The sequence below is a fragment of the Adiantum capillus-veneris genome, chromosome 3, assembly GCF_014529385.1.
Source record: "Adiantum capillus-veneris isolate H3 chromosome 3, ASM1452938v2, whole genome shotgun sequence".
Lineage (NCBI taxonomy): Eukaryota > Viridiplantae > Streptophyta > Polypodiopsida > Polypodiales > Pteridaceae > Adiantum > Adiantum capillus-veneris.
Window position 1 is genome coordinate 157,879,633 of NC_140933.1, and position 15,029 is coordinate 157,894,661.

The window sequence follows — 15,029 nt, forward strand, 5'->3', positions numbered from 1 at the left end:
TCGAGGGTGCGCCATGTTGTGGCACTATCCATGCTCATGAACAGGTGGTATAGCTCTAGCTCTTGTGCCTCTTCGAAAGCTCGTCACTTTCGGTGTGTGTATGTCTTCATCTAGCGTCTGGCCTCTCGATCAAAGGTCTCTCCAAGAGTCCGTTGTGCACGCAGCCGGCGGTAGAGATCTCTGCACTCATCATCGTACCAACAATTCTGTGGCATAGTCCCTGGGTGGGAGTGTGGCATGTACGAATGGTGTGCGGGAAAGAGCTGAGGCTGATGTCTGAAGAACAGATGTGATGTGGGAGGCAAGCATAGGTAGTGGTAAAGAGGGGTGGAGCAAGAGTCCCTTCTCGACCTCTGCCAAGGGGGCTAGCTCATGTATGAAATAAATCGTTGTGTGTGGGGTGCGTGTCATGGGTGTGTGGGGTGTGGCAGTCGCTAGTGAAGGAGGGTGCGACATAGGTGTGGTCAGCTCCAATCAGTATGGGTGCGATGGTGAAAGAGCTAAGTGGGTGGGTGGCCTCTCTAGATCCCACGATGTAATCCACGGTACCCCCCCCCCCCTCGGGTTGCAACTCCATGTGGTATGCATGTCAGTCCTCCTGAGGTAGGCCATTGTGCCATCCCATTATAAATAACGAGGTGGTGCTGATAGCCTAATCTGAGCAAATGATGGCCGTACTCTGTGGTGCGACTTGTTTCTGCTGACTCTCTCATGGTGGCCTCCTCCTGTATGGTGAATAGTGCCACCAGGTCCTCTATGTCGTATGTCTCACATTGATTCCTACATGTCTTGGCATTGAAGTCTCCCATAAGGAAGACTTTCCCTAGTGTAGAGTACTCCATAATCTCATCTGACGGGCATGTGTATGGGGATGATCTCTCCTCCCTTTTCCCTATTGTCTCTGTAGTAGCAAATCTGGAGCTTGAGGGGGAAGTAGCAAAGGGCGATGTAGATAACCTTGGCTTGTGATAGCTCAAAGTGGATCCAAAGGTAACGGGCCTGTGGGTCTCGTGTAACAATTTGTATCCTACTTCAGAGTCCCTGTCTGAAGAGTATAGCCACCCCTACTGACCCTTGTGTGGTGTGTTGGCAGGTGCTCTCTAGATGTGAGGACTCCCACTGAAAGCCTTGGATATTTGGTAGACTCCGCTCTTGACTCTCATGAGTCTCTGTCAGAAGAATGAGGTCACGTCCGCTCATCACCTCCTCAAGCCTCTCTGGATGTGTCCATAGATCCCCGTTGCAGTTCCAAACCGCGAGGTGGATCTCCTCATGTGCCCCATAAGCCGCGAGTCCTTGTGCGATGATCTTGCCATCAATGAGGACCCTACCATCTAGGTATACCGCCTTCTTCCCTTCTTTACGAGCTTTCTTCATTCTAGGCATGCATGCTCGGCGGTGGTCCTGTTGCATCTTTGTGAGGTCGTTGTCAAGGTAGATAGGGGGGCCCTCAAGCCCTCTCAAGATAACCCTCTTTCGGATGAAGGATGTTTGAGACTCCTCGGAGGTGAATTGGAGGATGAGGGCTCTTTTTTGTGGATCTTTTCCGGCTCTCCAAGCTTTGGAGAAGGGTAGCTCCTCGTCTTCTTTGTACGCGAGCTTCATGCATAAGGCTCTCCCATCACTCTCGGGTTTGGACCCCTCCTCTTCTTTAATGCAAGTCACTCATACATTGAGGCGGCGGGCTTATCGAATCTTCTCTTCTTCGATGGTTGTGTGTATGGGGGGAGAGAGAGAGAGAGAGAGAGAGAGAGAGAGAGAGAGGCGGGGAGGATCGAGGGCCTCTAGATTTCAATTTCCAAGGTTCTCTGTTTTAAAAACTATTTCATCCATTTAAGCACTGGAAACGAAGAACATCAACATGTAGTTAAAATGAACACAATTCTTGAAAGAAGATCGAGCATCAATAAGTAAAACACCTAGCAATCTCTCTCATTGCTATGTGTCTCTCTATACCGGCACCTATACTTCCAATGTGGCATTTCTAGCCCTGTTTCTATTTGATGCACATGGACGATTCCAATGCCTTGGTGCCAACTGTTTCAGTTTCCATTTCAATTTCCTGGTAACTAGGCCTTGTCCAAAAGAAGACTCGCTCCAAGCCTGGATGTATAAGGGAATTTCAATATGCAATTTAATGAGGATGAAAGATCATTGACATCTACACAAAATATTCAATAGGTCTGCATGCATACTAGTACAAGTTGGCAATGACCAGAACAGTCAAATCACATCAAAAATCTAACATCAATATTTGTCGTCATGACATCCTACTGCATACGAATTGTGACAATAACAAGAATATACCTGCAGGGAGCAATGTAGTACAAGCTAGTGATGGGATTCAATGTAAGCCCCTTCTTTTGTAATAGGACCTGTGTTAGGACCAGCCTCAGGGCTTCAGCCAGTATTCCAGTGACCTGATAGGCAGTTCCCGCTATGTTGAAATGGACCTCTCCAAAAGAGGAGATGGCCACTCCAAGACTGACTAGTAGCATATTGAGGAACAAGTCACATCGCGCTTTGTCAGTCCCGCATAAAATTGCCATAAAAAAGGTTGCAACAGGCACTGCAGCAAACCAAGAATGGTGAGCACGGAACTGACTGATCTGCCATCCAAACAACCAGCTTTTGGGAGAGAGACACACTTAATGCCTTCAGCATCTGGATGAAAGCAACAGAAATGTACAAGAAGGCGGTGTTGCCAAACCTGAAACCAGTACATAGATCTATTAAATTAGTATTGAGTGTCGAATCAAAATTCAATTCACATGGCACAGTGTCAAATCCACTTACAAGACAAGCTGGACATTATTTTCTGAATATGGAATCAAAGACCCGTAGTATAGCACTTTAAAGTTAGTGGCTGTGATTTTGCGACAGACAGCACAGCACCAATCAACACAGATTTTATAACTTGGCTCTGACCTTCAGAAAGAAGCAATGGAGTTCTGACAATCCACCAATTTTCGTGTAGAGATTAGAATGCATGCCCTCTTTCACATCGTCATTGAAAGATACCAAGTTAACAACAACCCGGTACACCTTGTGGACATTCCCTGACATACTAAATGACAAGATTGGACAGTCCATTCAATGTAGCCGCTACCTTATAGTGATATCCCTATGTGAGAAGAACAGTGTGATCATTGTTTGCTAAATCCTAAAGTCTGACTGCCCTACAGCCTCTAAACCAGTGAAAGAGCTACCAGTAATTACGGGTGATCCATTGCCAACCTGACGGCCTACTAAATGCTATCAAGAGGGACTCTCTTTTAGCTGGTTAAGCAATACATCAAAGTGTTACAGAACCTTCCATTGTTAACAATGAGAATGCACATACATTGATTGAGAAGACTCCTACACCTGTATAGCATGTGATCAATGCTACGGTGACAAGACTGTTACACAATTGCTAGAATACAACCATAGTGGCACCCAAATCATCCTTTAAATGTCATACCAAAGGCTGGATGCAAAGAATGCACTGATAGGCACCACACAAGTTGCATATCTGCATTGCAAAACAACAACCCCAATCATTTCAATGCATTCTAGAAATACCTCAAACTGCTTGTAGACATAAGTCAAACACACAGATGCATCTTACATCTCAAATGTCATCTTCACAGGTGCTACAACCTGCATAATTAAGAGAAGGTGGTCATTGAAAAATTAAGGAAAACAGTATTTGCCATCAAACATAAACAAACTGTTCATCACATCCAAAAACCAACCTTCAGTATTCGAACAAGAATAAAGGCCACTGCTCCCGAAAAAACCATATGGATCATTGTAAGAGTTATAGGGTAAGGAAAGTTGAAGTGCTTCGTGGAAAGTACCCACTGCAATAAACAGGAACAAAAGCCAACAATGTAACCTAGTAAACACAAAGTCTAAAAGCCATATGAACACTCATGCTACATTACTTACTTTGTTATACAAAATGACACCTGATGATAGCGAGATGTATATGAGTAGGTAAAAGTAAGTCAAGACCAGTGCCTTCGTTATCATCTTGACAATAGGCGAACCCCCACTGCATTCACAATCAATCTCCCAATGGAGTAAAGATTGTTCTCATACCTATGAACATCTGAAAAGAAATCTTAATGAGCAAGACGAACAGACAATGTTTTGGATATCAACAGTTACATCCGAGGCAGTCAACTAGTAGATTTTGGACCTAAGACACTCATGACTTAGCTTAACAATACTCAGATCTAAACAAAATTTAGAAGATTTTAGCAAAAAATAGGAGGCAATGGGAAAAGAAGCTGGACTAGCACGACAATAGAGGCTCCCTCTGTACGACCACACAAGTGATGGGGGTCTCAGCTAGCCCAGACTAATGTCAACACAACCTGCAGCAGACCAGCCAAGATACGGTGCAGACAAAAGGAGGAATAGGAAGGGAAGAAGAAGGGGCAGGGTGAGGGAAAAGAAGAAGAAAAGTTTTAATGTCGTAGGAATAATCCCAAGAAACCTTAAAGATCCACTCAAGCCTTGGTATTCAAGAAGGAAGTGGGAAAACCAATCCACCACCCTAGAGAGAGGAGAGCGAGCAGCCGAAGGAAGGAACAAACTGTGGTCAAAGTTTAAACCCTATTTCTGTGCACCTGTCTTCGACTTGAGAACCTAATCCTTCCTCAACCTATATGCCAGTTGCCGTTCCCCGTTCCGATTTACCGTTCTGGGCAACTATGTTGGTAGCAAAATTCATTGGGATCTCTCATCTCCGCAGCTTTATAAAGAACTGGCTTCAAACGGCCATGAATTTTGAAACAGCAGGTATAAATAAATTAATTTTTGATGGGGAAAGACATAATTATTTTCATCTTATAGAGTTATCCTGCTTCCATGTTTCTCTTTCATGTTGGCTTCCTCTCTCACTATCTTCGCAAGAGACTGATCTTCCTGGCTCCATGGGAAGATTATAAATGTGCTGGCATAGAGGTCAACATTCAAACACACTGAAATTAGGTAACAGCAGTTTGCTTCTACCTTCCGGACTCCTTTTGCTAGGTCATTCAGTTTGATTCTTAGGTTTAGTGGATCAGAGTGGCGGAGGCCCCCTCCATTATTTCCTAGAGAGAATATAATCTGAGTGAAAGGGGGTCATTCGTTCTCAAAATATTGTAATCACTAGTAAATCAGTGTTTGAGGTGCAATTTGATCGGGCACCTTGTGAAAGATTGTCACTACAAGCCACGGAGAAGTTTGGCCCCAGAGCAGTCAAATCTTCAAGATACATAGTGTCACAAATGGGATGACGTGGCAGCACACCCGGACACACACATACTGGCCGGCAGTTCACGTGGCAGACTGTACGGCATTTCCGAATTTTGCAGCACAAAACCCGCTGACAGGCTGACGTGGCGAGTTGTACGGAAATCAGCTTTTGCGTAGCCTGCTGATGACGCAGCAGCGTATGAAGCCCTGAAATTGCGCTTTCTGTTTTTATGGCAGCTTTTGGGCCAGTTGCTTTATTTTTAAAAGCTTTTAAAGTTTAATGCTTTTGGGGCTCTGCTTTTGGGCATCCCTTGTATCAATAAAAAAGTGGGCAGGGCCTCACTTCTCAGAGCATCTAGACGCACTCTCTTGTACTTTGAACACGGATTAATACAAAAAGAAATACCGAAAGGGGCGCCAGTCTTTGGGGCCAATATCTCTAGGCACGGATCTACGCCGGGCCATGTCGACTAAATTGTTAAGTGTGAACTGTTTTGAAGTGAATCTTTGCTGTGTCGCGGTAGAATCTTCACTTGGGGTGTCCAAGTTTGTTACAATGCTATCAGAGCGCGGCTGGCTTCTCTTCTACCGGGAAATCCGATCCTTTTCTCGCGACACTTATGGATTCCAACAGAGATCAGTCAACTTCTTTTGCATCTGGGAATGCGGAAGGAGATCACGAAGCTGAGATTGAAGAGATAGAACATCGACAATTGGTTGACGACACAACAAAGATGATGATTAACATTGCAAAGGATCCAAAATTTGCAAAATTTTTGACTCAGCAATCCTTCGAAGAAGTGCACACCCAGTGGCAGAAGGCCACAGAGCCACCCATAAAACCGGCACTCAAGAAACCTCCTTCTCCGAGGATGTTTACAGAGCAAGAATTAGAAGAGGTGGCTCAGACACAGATCAACCGGCTTTTGGATGCAAACAATAAAGCCAAAAAGCACAACAACAAGCAGAAGAAAGGAACTGACTTCCCGGGTTACTTGGGTCGTCAATCTACTTTTGCATCGGTAAGAAAGCACAAGAAGCTTGTACGATTTGAAGGACTACCCAGTTCTTCTTCTTCTTCTTCTTCTTCTTCTTCTTCTGACAGTTATTCTAGCTCTTCTGACTCGAGCAAAGAAGACAGAAAAGGGAAAAAGCGAAGCAAAAAGCAAAGCTTCGGAAAGGGCAAGAAAAAGGCAAAGAAGCCTAAATTTCACCCAATTTTTGCCAGTTCTACAGAGGATTCATCCTCAGATAGTTCGGACTCCGAAAGTCTTACATTTCGGATCAGAAGACTCAATGGGAAAAGTTTTTGCCTTTCATGGAATTTGCCTACAATAACACGATTCACTCTTCGACAGGGAAGGCGCCATTTGAGATTATGGAAGGTGCTCCGAAGGTTCCACCCTTCCTAAGCACAAAAGGTAAGATTTTTGAAGCAGACCAGTACACGAGGGACTTGGACACTGCTTTTGCCAAGGTCCGAGAGACTTTAGAGAAATCTTAGGAAAGACACAAGAAGGCAGCAGATTGACACCCTCGCGATTTGAAATTAAAGGAAGACAATTGGATGCTCTTACGTTTTGAGAAGGCACGCCTCAGAAAGAAAAAGGGAAAGGAGCGGCTTTGTCCAAAGCTTAGCATGAGATACTATGGACCTTTCCAGATAAAAGAAAAGATAAATGATGTCTCTTTTAGACTGAAGCTGCCCGAAACTTTGAGAATTCACAATGTTTTTTATGTGAGTCTCTTGAAGCCTTTTAAAGGCGATGTGCCGATGATGAGGAGCCAGATGAGCAACCCAAAGTGGAGGAAAGTGATGAAATACTCGTTCCAGAACAAATACTGGCACATAAAGATAGAAAGATCAAAGGTAAAGTGATTAAGCGGTTCTTGGTTAAATTCAAGACTATCCTGCATTGGATGCGAAGTGGATGGAGGAGGAGGACCTAGCAGATACTCCTCAGATTGTGGAACTTTACCTTGAAGCATTCGGTTTTGCATAGTCTACTCCGATAGAACCCCGATTTCAGCATGGGCGAATCTAGTGCAGCGGGTTTGCATAAGAGGTGAGTCACTCCGCTCCTCTGTCAACCGATTGCCCCGATTTTTGATATAGAGTCACTGATGTCCCTTTGGGTTTCAGGGTTACTGCTGAGCTGACAGTATTTTGCTGTATGACTTTATGAACTAGAATTCCCGATGATGAAAATGATATTGATTGATTTGTACTTGACTTGTTTGAGTGCACGACCTGATAGACGAAATGACTGCAGCATTTCGGTCTCATAAATCTCTATAGACATGATTGCAACATGGATTACTTAATCGACCATCTGTGAGGGTCCCGACTGGATCTAGATGCGATTGCTAAATATGTTGCCGATTAATCATGGTTTGAGATTTGAAATGATTTTGAATGTGATATGTCATGTGATGTCCTCTGATGTGACTGCCGATTGGTACATGTGCTAGATGTGTTATGCCTAGTGCGTTGGTACTAACTGTCGATGTCTGCTAAGACAGTTTATGGCCTCTGTCTGTTGCAGGCGTAATCGAGAGCAGAGGCATTTGGGAATGGAACTTCACCCCTTCATGTCTCGTCTCCATTGTCCAATGCTCTTTTTGGTTCAAGTGTTAATAATTTTCATGTTACAATCATGTATTTGCTGTTCATTCACCGCCTCCCCAATGGTTACACTAACAAACCCACCTCATGTAACGGTACCAATGATATTATAGTTTTGGAGGATCATCTCCTAAGTTTGCCTGCCTTAAAGGGAAAGAGGGCTTCTTTGTGTTGTCCTTGGCCTTGTGAGGTTCTTCACTTTTGTGCTTCCAAAGGGCTTGTGCCCAGCATTCGCCCAGTAGGGCCGAGTTCAAAAGCCTCTTTGTGCTCATCATCCGATTTGCGTAATTGGGTGCCGAGCTGCAAAACACAGTTAGAAAAAGACATGACTGACATACCATTCTGCTTGAGATTGCGTCAATCCTCTATTAACCGTGCTAGGTACTGTGGTGGCATAAACCGCGCCTTGAGCTTGTCTTGAAAGTCGACCCAATTGAAGGAAAGGGGTGCGTCTTCGTCGGCTTCCTCTAGGTGCGCGGCCAACTGTGCCTCTTGCCATGCGTGGTACCAATTAATGGCATCACTGGTAAGGTACATGGCTGCCGTCAAAACCTTGCTATTGCCAGTCTTCTTAGTTGTCGCAAAATAAGCATTAAATTGATGCAACCAAGAATGAATAACACTAGCATCCATCTTACCATCATACTTACTGAAAGTCAACTTCTCGGTGACAAGGTTGTTGGAGTACGAATCGCGGCTTGCGCCGCTTGATGAACCACCAACATCTTTGGCCGGCTCGGGTTTCGAGGTGAGAACCTGTCGGACCAACTCTTGCATGCGTAGGTCTCTCTGCACTTACGCTCTGCCTCCAAGGCCACTCGTCTTTCTTCGGCCGCTAAGTACGCTTGCTCACGCTCACGCTCAATAGCTGCCTGTCTTTCTTCGACCGCCAAGCGTGCTTGCTCACGCTCACGCTCAATAGCTGTCTGTCTTGCTTCGGCCACCAAGCGCGCTTGATCGCGCTCACGCTCCAAAGCTTCCTTTCTTTCTGCTCTTCTTTCTTTTGTGACTCGGCCGCCAAGCACGCTTTTTCACGCTCACGAACCATTCGTTCCTCCAAGGAGCTTGGCTTTCTTGGCGCTCACGCTCCAAGGTAACGCGTTGTGCTTCTTGGCGTGCCATCATGTCCATCATCGACTTGACCCAAGCCTCCATAGGATTTGATGCAATCCTTGGCATAGATGGGGAAGGGGGAGGGTCAGAAAAACCTCCTGGTGGGAAAAATTCTTCTTCGCCACTGCTATGCTCATCACCTCCATGCGAAGTATCCATTTCGCTTCGGGTAATGACCATACATTGAAGTCTTGGGTTCTTAAGTTCACAAGGAACTTAGATACTTGTGGGTCTTGGGGTCTTGGATTCTTGAGTTCTTGAGGTTCTTGAGGTTCTTCTTTCGCTTGCAATCTATGTTAGAGAAGGATCTTCTCTTCACCCGAGCTCTTCTCTTTCCCGCGGGCGCACCCCTTGGCCGCCTTGCGATCACACCAAGGTTGCTTTTTCCCACCTCACGTCGATTGGCCGGCCGCTAAGTGCACGGTCCGCTCTCAATGAGTGAAAAGAGGCACAATGGGAGGTTGGACAAGCCCTTCTTTCTTGGGTTTATTGTCACTCTTCAAAAACACGATTAGGAATCGACACGGTCAAGTGGACTTGGGTTACGTGCGACCGCAACAAGCAAAAAAAACTATGTGGTTCTTGTGGTTCTCTCTTTGAGTGATACAGAACACTGCCAAAGCTCTAATACCAATGTAAGGTGCAACGGAAGTGAATGTTGAACTTTGCTCAAGATGAGTGCTTCGAACTGTGCTCAAGGGTTCCTTTTTCTTACGGAAGGGAGAGCCTTCCGTTCCTTTAATGCAAGTGATTACAAACAAAGTGGATAAACACTGTGAATGAAGGTGTTGAGACTGAGAGATAGAGAGAGAAGAATACGACATTAGACAAGTTGTCAAACCCTCCTCCGAGGGCCCCTCTCTCGATGGCCAGAGAGGTCTATGCTATTGATTGCACAAATCTGGTACAAGATGCTGATGCAAGTTCGTGAGGCTATGATGCAATGTGGATCTAAGTTTGGAGATGACGGCGGGGACGAGAGTGACGACGACGACGTATGGCTGAAAATGCTATCTGCTGGCTGTTTCTCTATCTGTTGGAAATGCTGGATCTGCTGCTGTCTATGCTGCTGAAAACGCTGATGTCATGCTGTCCAATAACGCTGATTTGTCTGGCTGATAAACGTTGGTTGGCTGGCTTGGAAAAACACTAACCTGTTGGCTTTGAATCGCTGATTTGCTGGCCTGAAAATGCTGATAGTCCAGGGCTGAAAACGATGGGGTTTCAAGGCTGAAAACGCTAGGGGTTCTTTGGAGGGTTCTTGCTTGAGAAGCTTTCCAGAGGGCCTGCTGCAACTTGGTGCCTGTGCTTCAAGGCTGAAAACGATGGGGTTTCAAGGCTGAAAACGCTAGGGGTTCTTTGGAGGGTTCTTGCTTGAGAAGCTTTCCAAAGGGCCTACTGCAACTTGGTGCCTGTGCTCTCCTTCCTCTTCTGCCAGATTCCACTAGCGCTAGGTTTTCTTTTACATTTGCTTGGCTCAATTGCCCTACCCAGTTCCCAACAAAAGTCACTTAAAAATAATAAGTGAAAAATGGCTAAAATAGGGAAAATAGGTTTTTTGTACTGTAATATGCTCTTGATGGAATCTGATGGTAATGCTGATGATCGTGCTGTGTGCAACCAGAGGATATGCATCTACTCTAAGTGCTTGGGCATGCACGGTTTGCGAACAGACTCACAAAAGTGCCAGAACACTTGCTAAGCTAGGCTAACTGAACCCTTGTCATGAAGTAGCTTGTCCACATGCACATAGGGTTAGATGTGCATGTGACATGAAAACCCTAGCAGATTATAACTTGAAATTTCTCGACATCTCTCAGTAGGTGTCTCTTCTCGAGCTAATAACCTTGGAGGTCTTGTGTGATTGCTATGTCTTGGGACTACCATCGCCGCCAGAGGAAGACTGTCTGTCCAAGAGCTGATGGATCATGCTGTGGTCGGGTACTACCTTATAGAAGGAATCTAATCCTAATTTTTGGTGTAGGTTTTAGGATTGAAAGTCAATCGACTTTTCGAGCTCAATTGATGTCGAGATTATTTTTTAAGTTTGTGTTCTGTTTGAGAACTTGTTGGTGATCCTGTTTGCAATTTGTTTGAAATGGATGGTATCTGTTTTAAACCTGTCTTGGTGCCGATTTGAATTGTTTGACTCTGGTTTTAATACTGGTTTCAATGATTGGTGATTTTACTCCCGGGTGGAGTGCTGAGAAATGATGTTTGAGAATGCTTGTTCATACTCATGGCCCGGATCCTTGTGGTTATTTGTGGGGGGAGTATTGAAATGTTTGAAAAGTGTTGTTTTACTAATGGCCCGGACCCTTGTGGTTATTTACGGGGGGAGTATTCTTGTTGTTACTCATAGCCCAGACCTGGATGGTTATTTACGGAGGGAGTATTAAGAAGTTTAATCAGTGGTTACTCTCAGTACCTCCAAACGACGCAGGTTGCGGTCTGGGGGCGTTTGGTTGTAAAAGGCCTCTATATCTCATGGCCCGGACCTTTTTAGGTTATTTTGAGAGGAGTGATGAGGGAGTCATTGAACAGCTCATCGCCCGAACCTTGATGGTTATTTGCGGGGGGAATGTTCATCAACGACTTTATGTTTCTATGTCTTGTAACATGCATATGTGAGCATTTGTGTTGCATTGTGACGTGCCAACCATTGAATATTCCTAATTCGATGAGATTGTTACAAACTGCGGACGTATCAAAGCCTTGAAGAATGGAGCCAACTTGCAAATGCCGGTCGAGGGGCTTAAACCCTAAGAAGAACAAGTAATAGAAGAAGAAGTCCTACCAATTTATGGGGACCCTATTCGATGGGGCCCCAAGAGACATCAAGGAATTAAAATAAATCTAGACACACACAAAGGCTTGCGCCAAAAACCGATTATGTGGCAGTTGTACGGAGGTTTCGGAAATTCCGCTGACTGCTGACGTGGCAGAACTGTACGGATTTCTGCTTTTTACGATGGCAGTGCTGACGTGGCAAGACTGTACGGATTTTCGCTTTTTGCGCTGGCAACTTTTTGGCATTGCTTTTGGATTGGAAGCTTTTGAGTTTGAAGGTTTTTCACTGTAAATTGCTTTTGGGGCCTAGGGCCTTTAAATATGAGGCCATGGGCTCATTCTCGACTATGCTTCCTGGAGAAGGTGCAGAGTCTGGAGTATCGGCTTGTTCTGAGTTAATGCAATATAAAGAAATACCGAAAGGGGCGCCAAGGTTTGGGGCCAATACTCTTTGGGGTGGAATTCCGCCACTCCGTGTCGCGTGTTGTCTCTCTCTCTCTCTCTCTCTCTCTCTCTCTCTCTCTCTCTCTCTCTCTCTCTCTCTCTCTCTCACTCTCTCTCTCTCTCTCTCTCTCTCTCTCTCTCTCTCTCAGTTCAGTTGTTATTGAAGTGCTAAAAGTCTGTTCAGTCTGTTCTTTTCTATTGGCACGTGGTGCCCGTCTTGTGACAGTGGTATGACAGTGGTATCAGAGTATTAGGCATGTCCTTTTCCAGAAAGCATACTGGTCCCATCAAAGAGCAGACAGAGCAAGATCGCACTTCTAAAGTTCATTGGAAATTTTAGCTTTGTGCTCCACTTCTAAAGTTCATTAGAAGTTTTAGCTTCGTGCTTTGTTTCCGGACTTATCAACCACTCCCACCCTTCTTCATCGCGCATCGTGCGCGCTCCCGTCTTCACCGCTCATGTCTTACAAGGCATAAGCCATAAAGATCACTTGCAAGAGAAGGATCCAAGATTTGTTTCGAGTCACTAATTTTCTCAAAAACAGTGTCATGCAGATGTTGATGTCTATAGCTACCAAGCCGCACACTTCTAAGGACTTGGCAAGCTTTCAAGAATTTTTTTGCCCGAAGTTATATGGTTTTAGACATCTTCCTTCGAAGTGCAACTTCTGGCAGAGTGGGGTATCATGAAATGCTTGCCATGGAAACCCTAGCAGATTATAGCTTGATATTCCAAACATCGCTCAACACGTGTCTCTTGTTGATAACCTTGGAGGTCCAGTGTGATTGCTATGTCTTGGGACTACCATCGCTGCCAGAGGAACACTATCTGTCCAAGAGCTGATGGACGATATTGTGGTCGGCTACGACCTTATGAAAGGAATCTAACCCTAATTTTTGGTGCAGGTTTCAGGATGGAAAGTCAGTTGACTTTTCGAGCTCAGTCGATGTCGAAATTTCTTTTTAAGTTTGAAATCTGTTTGAGAGCTTGTTTGGTGATCCTGTTGGAGTTTGTTTGAAATGGATGGTATCTGTTATGAACCTGTTTTGGTGCCGATTTGAAATGTTTGACTCTGGTTTTAATATTGGTTTTATTTGATTTGTGATTTTACTCCCGGGTGGAGAAGTGAGAAATACTGTTTTGGTATTGTTTGAACCTCGGAACGACGCAGGCTGATGCCTGGGGAGCGTTTCGTTCTATGCTAGAAAACCTCCAAACGACGCAAGCCGATGCCTGGGGAGCGTTTGGTTGTATGCTTGTAAAATAATTGTTGTTGTGACTCTCGGCCCGGACCTGGATGGTTATACGAGAGGAGTAATAAGAAGTATGAGCAGTGGTTACTCTCAACACCTCCAAACAACGCATGCTACGGTCTGGGGGCGTTTGGTTGTAAAAAGCCTCTATATCTCTTGGCACCTTTTTAGGTTATGCGGGAGGAGTGATGAGGGAGTCGTTGAATATCTCCAGGCCCGGACCTTGTTAGGTTATGCGGGAGGAGTGTTCATCGGCGGCTTTATGTTCCTATATCTTGTAACATGCATATGTGAGCATTTGTGTTGCATTGTGATGTGCCAACCATTGAATATTCCTAATTGGATGAGATTGCCTAGGTATTTAATTTTAGTGCATCAAGACACTCCGGGGAAGATTAGTGCGGTCTAGGTGTGATGGCTAATTTTACAACGCCGGAATATCAAGAGTTCCAAGCTAACCCCTTAACAAAAAGAGCAAACTAATTGTCCCTCGGAATGACCCTCGGAAATTTTTGAGCTAAGTTGAGTTGTTTTGCAGATATGCTGTAATCACGGATGATTACTCTCTTTCAAAAGGGGAGATGTCACAAACTGTTGACGTGTCAAAGCCCTTAAGAATGGAGCCAACTTGCAGATGCCGGCCGAGGAGCCTAAACCCTAAGAAGAACAAGTAACAGAAGAAGAAGTCCTACCAACTTATGGGGACCCCATCCAATGGGGCCCCAAGAGACATCAAGGCTCACACTCTACATGTAAGTTTGTAACATGTGACATGCCAAAATGTTAAGAGCCATGACTCATAGTATCCAAGATCCAAAACATCAATGTCATAAAACACGATCAAAGGTGAGAGTCCTAATATGTCTAATACATATCATTGAAATCACTACAAACATAAGATAGGGTCCATAATCAAAATAGTAGTCCATAATGTGAACGATCATGCTCAAGAATCTATAAAAAAAAAACATGCTCAAGAACCTTTTAAAAAATGACATCTCGAAACGCCGTTTCGGCCGGTTTGAAACGGCGGGGAAACTCTATTCCCGTTTCCCCTCCTCGAGACGCTGTTTCGTGTGACTATGGCTCCCAACCCTAGCGTTAGCAGTTTTCAGCCTTGGCAGCAGATCAGCCACATCTTTTCAGATTTCAGCCCTTCTCTCCTCGCTGTGAAACGGCTCGAATCTGCCTACGCGTGTGTCCAGTTGCAATCCGGTACTTCAGCAGCTCATTGAGTCCTCACCTCGGCCATTCCCTGGCCAAATCAGCCTCGGAGGTGCCTCTTCCTGAGGAGTGATTTTTCGTTATCGAGTTAGTAGAGTCTGCAATGAGGTATTGCATTGTGTATACATTCCATTTACGCAATCTAAAGCAAATACCACATCCATAACGGTGTGGGGGCCCCTCAAGAGGGTTGGTTGGGACCCCATCGAGTGTGTTGCTCTTCTCTCTCTCTCTCTCTCTCTCTCTCTCTCTCTCTCTCTCTCTCTCTTTACACATCTCTATTGCATTTTCTCAGTCTCTCTCTTGAGGGGGAAGTAAAAAGAACCATCATTCAAGCACAAAGGAT

General features: G+C 45.0%; 1 protein-coding gene across 3 annotated transcripts in view; it reads right to left on the minus strand.

The window, feature by feature from the left end:
- The window catches only part of LOC147462045 (putative sugar phosphate/phosphate translocator At3g17430), a 77,329-nt gene that overhangs the window by 17,759 nt on the left and 44,541 nt on the right, over positions 1-15,029 (minus strand). The window contains exons 2-7 of one of the 3 annotated variants that reach the window (XM_086509497.1): positions 3,934-4,086; positions 3,738-3,845; positions 3,611-3,642; positions 3,464-3,514; positions 2,649-2,710; positions 2,308-2,569 (exon numbers count right to left, since the gene is read on the minus strand). In XM_086509497.1, coding sequence (XP_086365623.1) covers positions 2,308-2,569; positions 2,649-2,710; positions 3,464-3,514; positions 3,611-3,642; positions 3,738-3,845; positions 3,934-4,017 — 599 coding nt within the window. In that variant the 5' untranslated portion in view covers positions 4,018-4,086. Of the gene's footprint in view, positions 1-2,307; positions 2,570-2,648; positions 2,711-3,463; positions 3,515-3,610; positions 3,643-3,737; positions 3,846-3,933; positions 4,097-15,029 lie in introns of those variants that run through there. The other 2 variants (XM_086509496.1, XM_086509498.1) reach the window with 2 other exon arrangements.